The following is a 7,274-nucleotide window of genomic DNA, read 5'->3' on the forward strand; positions in this document are numbered from 1 at the left end:
CTGTTTTTTTCTTTTTTGTATTTTTGTTTCTTTTTTGTTATTTTTTTTGTTCGTTTTTAAATTATACCTGATCACAATGTCCAGAATATTTCTGTACACATAAGCTTCAGTTTCAGTTTGGCGTATTTTTTTCTGTCTAAATTTATACTTATTGATAAATTCCCTGTGATCAGGAAAACAAGTCACGCATATTAAATACATATTAAGGAGTACATATTTTCCTATTTAGTATACAAAGTACTTCATAAATATGAATTATGTTACAAAAATAGCTTTTGCTGCGCTCACATGGTAAGCACTTTGCTAATTTTGGACAACCTTTAAGGATTGTGGGTATTTCACATAACTGAGAACAAACTCTAATGTTAGTTTAATTTGAGCCGTGTTTAATTCTGATAAACGTCACGTACTTCTTCAGATCACCACAAATGCTATGTAACTCACATTGATTTTTTTTTTCTCTTTTAGGTTTTATGTATAGACAGGTAATGCTTAAAGTGTTCAAATTTATTTTATCATTATGTAATGCATGGTATACTTTAAACAAATATTTGCACAATTTAACATTATAAATCCAGCAGTTTCAAGATGCAGGCCATAAAGGTTTACCGATTTACAAATACTATCGATTGTTCTCTCTTTGCATGCTTTTTTTTTTTTTACTTTTCAGATAATCTTTACACAGTTGTTACAATGCCACAAATCAAAAGGATTATTCCAGTTCCACCGACTTAATCTACGTGCAAGATGAAGGACCCAGCTGAGATGTGAACACTGGTACCAGTTTTCTTGAGTTTGCTTTACAAAGCACAAAGAGACAAGGTTTTGCATTGGGGTACAAAACAGATTTGCCTCTTGAGGTCAAATTCAGTGTATTATGTATATAAAGCATCCCTTTGGCAATAGAGTTTGCAGTATCCTCACAGGACTCCACAGTATAGGTTTTATATAGTAAAATCTATTAAGGAAATTCTCTTCTACTGGACACATCTTTGCAGCTATAGTTAATGAGACACCCTTGGAAACACCTGCCTCTATGCCTATTGATAATATAGTATTTGGAAGTTAGAAGTCAACAAAAGGCACTTTCATCATTAAATAAATGTCCTCTGTATGAAGTAAGATCGTAAGACCTAGATCTTGTTCAAAGCTGTCTGCTCTTCAAGGACCTGTAGGTAGTCGGGGGAACTCTGGAGTTTTGCCTTCAGTTCGAAATACTCACTGCTCTTTCTTTGCTCCACCACAATTTTACTGTGGTTGCCTCCTATCAGTGACTTCTTGTTTTTTTTGTCTTGTTGTTTTTCTGGATAACGGATCTCAAAGCCACTAACACCTATGCTATTGTACTCCTTTTTGCTATCCAGAAAATTCTGAATAAACACATTGGAATCCCTGCTTGGGAATAATTCATCCAGCTCATCAATTGTGCTAAGTCTCTTCCTGGTATCCACATGTAATAAATCCTTCTCCTTGTCAGCCACATTTCTCATGATGACCTTCTGTCCCGGGGGATCTGAAAACATGAACCCGGTTTCTGACTCTTTCAAGCCACAGGTGTGGCTTTTGCTCATTTGCTCTATGGTTTGTGGAATGAAAGCTTCTGTGCTCAGCCCGTCTTTTTTATTGGTTTTGTGGTCGTGCTTCCTCAGCTGTAGCTGCATGGAGCCACACTCTGGATTCCCCAGGCCTTCGTGCTTCACCGTGGGCTTCTTGTTTCGTCGCAACACAAAAACAAGAAGGCAGAAAGCGACAAACACAGTTAAAATGAGGACCACTAATATGCTTAAGATTAAAATCGACAGAGGCACCGGGCCACCAGGAGGACTTCGGATGGGCCCCAGTGGGGTGGTGAATGTAACAGCAGGTGCAGAGCTCGTGAACGGTGCAGATGGCTTGTTTAAGAGTTTGGGACATAAGATTTCATTTTTGAGGGACTTCAGTTCAATGTTGGCAAACTGAACAGGCGTCTCGCATTTTAGTTCTTTCACAACAATCCCGTCATTCAACTTCTCCAGCCACAGCTTTAATGACACCAAGTCACAAGTGCAGTCCCAAGGGTTGCCCTCCAAGTCAATCTGTGTCAGAGATTGCAGCTGGTCGAGGACTCCGCTGACAGGTAGGTACATGAATTTGTTGTTCCTCAGGTTCAGTCTCGCAAGGGGCGCTCCAGAAAAAATGTAAACAGGCAGGCTCTTTAAGAGATTGTTATTTAAGTACAGTAACTGCAAATTTGGCATCGAATCAAAGGTGCCTGCTAAGATTTCTTTAATCAAATTGTATTCCAAATACAGATACTGCAGGTTATGAAGGCCTGAAAATATTTCGGGATAGAGTCTCTCGATCTGATTGCCGTTGAGATACAGCCTGCGTAAATTAGTGAGATTGTGGAACACATCTCCCTTGATCGCTGTAATCTGATTGCTGCCTAAATGGAGCAAATCCAGTCCTTCAAACTCGGTGAAGTCTGAGATGTCCACATCTTTGATGCTATTGCCATTGACATGCAACTTCTTGGCATTTAAAGGTTTAGGGATCAGTTCAGACATGGACTGTATATTTTTCTCTTGGCAGTTGACACTCAGTCCCAAATCCGAAGGATGTGTTTTGCAGAAGCAAGGTGCTGGGCAAGATGTAAGAGGAGGCACCCTTGTTTGGTAAGACACAATCTGACTGAGATTGCGGTTGGAGAGGGCTTTGCCTGCCACAATTCCAGAGATCTTGGAAGGATTTGTAGTTTTCGGTGGTTTGGTCACTAATCTGTGTAAGGACGTTTGGGTAGTGTGACCATTGGGAGTGGTGTAGCTATTTTCCAGCTGAGATGGAGGCAGGATTCGAACATCAAAGTCACTGCCTGTGCCCATGGGGCATAATTCTTGTTTGTTGGTTTCTTTTAAAAGCCTTCCATATAAGTCACTGGGAGTTTCACAGATAGCTTCTCCTATGTAAATGTTATATGGCATGTTCTCCAGCCAAGCTTTTAAAGGCAACAAATCACAGCTACAGTTCCAAGGGTTATCTTCCAGTTGCAATTCAACAACACGGCCTATGTGTTCCAGAACTCCGATATAGGGGAGTTTCTGGATTCTGTTCCCTCGTATATCCAGATGGGTCAAAGATGCGAATCGGAAAATATTATCAGGAAGGAATGAAATCAGGTTGTCATTAAGAATGAGAACTTTAAGTTTGTGGAGCTTATTGAAGGCTCCTCGTTCAATATACTTGATTAAATTGTAGTCAGCCTGGAGATACTCCAAGTTCTCTATGCCAAGGAAAGTGTCAGCTCGGAGAATCTTTAATTCATTGTTGTTCAAGTGCAACTGCTTTAATGCACTGAGCCCAAGGAAGGCTCCTCCCTCAATGTTCTGCAGTTTATTATTTCCCAGCTGCAGAGATACTGCATGTGAAAAATTCAAGAATGTATTTGGATAGAGGATATTTAAAAAATTGTTTTGGAAATTGAGGTGATAAAAATTTGACCAAGGCGGTTTCAGCTGATTTGGTCTGTAGACTGAAACCTTCTCACAGTTGACATAGAGCACATTCTCCACTGACACGCAGGAGCACACATTGCAAATTTCCACCGATATGTCAGAATCTGCATTTGTCGAAGAAATCAGGGCTGACAAAATCAGAAAGAGCCACAGAAACATCTTCTTGAACTCAGCAAACAACTTTATGCTTCTGAATAAAGAGAAATAATCTAAAAAATAAAAAGAAAACATTTTTTCAATGATCATTACTTGAAAACTTATTTGTGTTTATAAGTACAGAAACTGAAAATTTGGCATACCGTAGTGAACACGTGGCTATAATTATTAGCTTTGTATTTGGAAGGCACCAAAAGCCCCAAGAATTCTCACTCAGTCAAACAACAACCACCGAAAATCCCATACATTTTATTTCCATACCTGCAGTTTACACAAAATTTCCATGTGAAGAACACATGGCAAACAACAGGAAAAAAGACTGTTGATCATGCTTAAACCTTAACCAACCGAAATATTTTCTCTAGGTGGACCACCAAACTGTGCCCTTGAACAAACACAGATCTAAGGCTTCCTATTTGCAACTCTAATGGCTCAATCCCCTCATGTCCACCATAAAGTTGGCACCACCACAAAGGCATTTCAATTTGTAGATGTCTACTCTCTAGGCTTCAGCCTGATAAGAAGCTGAGCAGAGAAGCTATTAGACTGCAGTGTTCAATGGAGGATGGCAGTGGGGGGATTGGGTTGCTGTAAAGGGGACAGTCAAGAGGCCAAGGTAAGAAAAGATCTGCCTGACCTTCAGTCCACAGGGAAGCACACTGCCATGAATCAGTTCAGTCCTGCATACTGCCGGACTGAAAAAAACACAGATAACCAAGTAGGGGATGGCCAAATTTTCGTTTCAGGTAAACAAACGATATCTAGTTTCCTGTCAGTCATCTTCCAAACAGGGGGGAAAAAGCCTTTAATCTTTGGGTCCCTGAAAGCAGGAGAGAAACCTGCTTGCTTCTGCATTGCTTAGCTGATGTCCAGAAAGCTTTGCCACCCCCAAAACTGGCTTTCCTGCCTACTTGGCCCTCTTCCATTTTTTTGTGTGCCATTTTGAACCCAGGTCCCCCTGACACTTAGCTCTAATGCTTATCTCCTTCACTTTGACCACAGACTGCCACTGCTGAGGAAGAGTTCACACATTACAATCGAGTGGCTTTATATGCAGCGCCAAATACATTTAGTACAGCAAATGTCTGTCCTAAAATCATTTCCCAAACATCCCCTTCCCAATATTACCACCTCGTGTCTCTGTCTAAAAACAAATCAAGAATCACTTTAGTGGAGTTTAATGCTTAGCAAGTTAACCTGTTGTAGCCAATTCCTTAAATACTGCATGCAAATGCAAATATGTGCAATGCTTCAGGGAAAAGATGAGAAGGAACAACAAGCATTGTGCATTTTATCGATGCCATTTTAGCCACGTGAGTATTTTCCATCTTGAATGGGAGGCTGGCTGCAATTTCAATATGGTTACCATCAAATATTAATTAAATAAATTACCCAAGAACACACAAAGAAGGAATAATACAAAAGAAAGAAGTGTCACACGGAAACTGCTTTGTTTATTTTGCCCAGGAGGGATCAGCTAGTGATAGACGGAACATGAACATGTCTTAAGGTAGACAAGCCATTAGCTATGACCCAGGAAGATTTGCATTTTAAATAATGTGGTTCCGAATATAAGCGGCAGTGCTGACATGTTCCTTGGCTGCCATATAGACATGCATTTCCCCTATTCACAGTGATAGCTTGATTGGCAGTGCAAAAAGAAGTCATAATTCTTAAGTATGACATCATTCAAACCAACTTTCATTGTAAAATCAAAATTTCACTTGATCTTTTTTGCCTTGCTATAGATGTGGTTTTCAAAAGCTATTCTCGTTAAGTTGACTCATTTCTTGTTACTACCACCTCCCTGCCAAGAAACCAAAAAGCAACCAAACTAAAAAACAAAACCAAACCAAAAAAAACCCCAGATAACCTAAATTCAGTACAAAAATAAGAACAAGTAGCATCAACAGATCTGAAATTGCATAAGGAGCTGCCCTCCTCCTCCTATTTCTACTTTAAGTAGCAAGGGGAGGGGGGGGGGGCTCAAGGACGAGCTAGGAAGTTCCCAAATGCAGCTCTGTAAAACAGAGGAAGCCAAGACAGCTGGAGGACTGAGCGAGGGAGCGGAGGAGTCGATCCGCCAAGGAGAGAGGAGAAGAGGGACTGAAAGGGCAAGAGACCATGGACAAGTCGAGAGAGGAAGAAAAAGAGCTAGAATGGAGCTAGCAAGAGGGGAAAGGGGCATCGCATGTAAGCAAAAGAAACCTCACGTTCACATGGTACCACTAAAACCTGCACATTTTAAAATCAAGGGGGAAAAAGCAAAAAAGAAAAAGAAAACACAAAGTATGAGTTGGGTACCAAAAGCCATCTTCTGGGCTGCTGCCAAGAGCCGCCAGTCTCATCTGCCTCTCTCTCTCTCTTCCCTCACCCTCGGCTAGACGCTCGGCTCCCACAACTGGCCAGGACTGCACAAACCTAGCCTTACCACAAATCTGGCATCTACGAGTGCCATGCCTGACGCTCCGTGCTGGTGTAGAGGGAGCGGGCCTGAGGGGAGCGGAGGACCCGGGAGGGTAGGCCGAGGTGGCACCCCTGGAGCTGGCAAGGGAAACCTCCGCCTGCCTGCCTAGGGCGGGGGTGGGGGGCTCCGAGGAGACATGCGGTCACTGCCGCCCCCTGTGCGCTACCTCGGGCCGGCAGCAACGCGGCTGGAGGGGCTGCTGGCGATGGCGCGTACCGCAATGTTTTGCCGCATCCCGGTGCCCCGAGCCGGCACCAAACCCCTCCCGGGTCCCGGGTCCTAACAGCGGCCTCTTGGGTTGGGCAGTGGAGGCGGGGACCGCTCAGGATGTCGCGGGGCCTTCAGCCCCGCTGTGCACACATTTCTCCGCGCGCTCCCATCCCACAAGGGGCAGCTGCTGGAGTTTCCGTCGGCCTCTCTAGACCCGGGGCGTGCGGTGGTTGAGGGAGAAGAGATGGCCAGCTCAGACCACGAGGGCGATGGCCACTGGGGTGTCACTGGCCCTACTGTCACAGGCAGAGTGACCCTGTGGCTCCTTGGCCGAGAGCGGCGGACCAGGCTCCCCCTTGCTCTCCTCCCCACCCCAACAACCTGCCCCTGGCCAACCACAAAATGCTGCGCTCACCAAGCCAGAAATCAGCTCAACATTGGGGTATCTTGCAAAGTCGCACTGCCAGCGCTTGCCCGGCTTTGCAGGGCTTTTAGAGTTACCCACCGGCTTCTCTCGTATCTCCGGTCTTGCTGGGTGCCAGCAATCTCCAACCAGCTAGCGGGCCACTGCCCGGAGCCCCAGATCCACGTCCGCCTAGAGTGCCTGCGATGGGGGCACAGAAAACAAAGCCCAGCGCAGCGGCCCCGACAGCCCAAGCCACCCTAGATCAGGACACTTTTCCTGCCGCCCCGGCCTCCCTGGGGGCAGCGATGCTAAGGACACCGGATTCTTTCAGTCCCCAGGGACTTGCGACCGCGCCGCGGGGCTGGCAAGCGAGGCCGGAGGGGTGGGGGTAGCTACTACCGCAGCTTTCGCCACTAAACCGGCCCCAAACCAACACGACCCAAACTAAAAATAATAAGCTACCTGCCCCCCTTCGCGCACGCGCGCGCGCACACACACGCGCGCGCGCGCGCACTCACACACACACGCACACACACACACACAC

The 7,274-nt window shown here is 44.9% G+C and overlaps 1 protein-coding gene across 2 annotated transcripts in view; it reads right to left on the reverse strand.

Annotated features, from left to right (window-relative positions):
• Positions 1-650: 650 nt before the first annotated feature.
• The window catches only part of SLITRK4 (SLIT and NTRK like family member 4), a 7,641-nt gene continuing 1,017 nt past the window's right edge, over positions 651-7,274 (reverse strand). Inside the window, exons 1-2 of one of the 2 annotated variants that reach the window (XM_006922181.1) lie at positions 6,830-6,999; positions 651-3,700 (exon numbers count right to left, since the gene is read on the reverse strand). In XM_006922181.1, the coding sequence (XP_006922243.1) occupies positions 1,134-3,650 (2,517 nt within the window). In that variant the 5' untranslated portion in view covers positions 3,651-3,700; positions 6,830-6,999 and the 3' untranslated portion in view covers positions 651-1,133. Of the gene's footprint in view, positions 3,701-6,829; positions 7,000-7,274 lie in introns of those variants that run through there. The other variant, XM_015597329.1, reaches the window with a different exon arrangement.

Source organism: Pteropus alecto, unplaced genomic scaffold, assembly GCF_000325575.1.
Source record: "Pteropus alecto unplaced genomic scaffold, ASM32557v1 scaffold309, whole genome shotgun sequence".
NCBI lineage: Eukaryota > Metazoa > Chordata > Mammalia > Chiroptera > Pteropodidae > Pteropus > Pteropus alecto.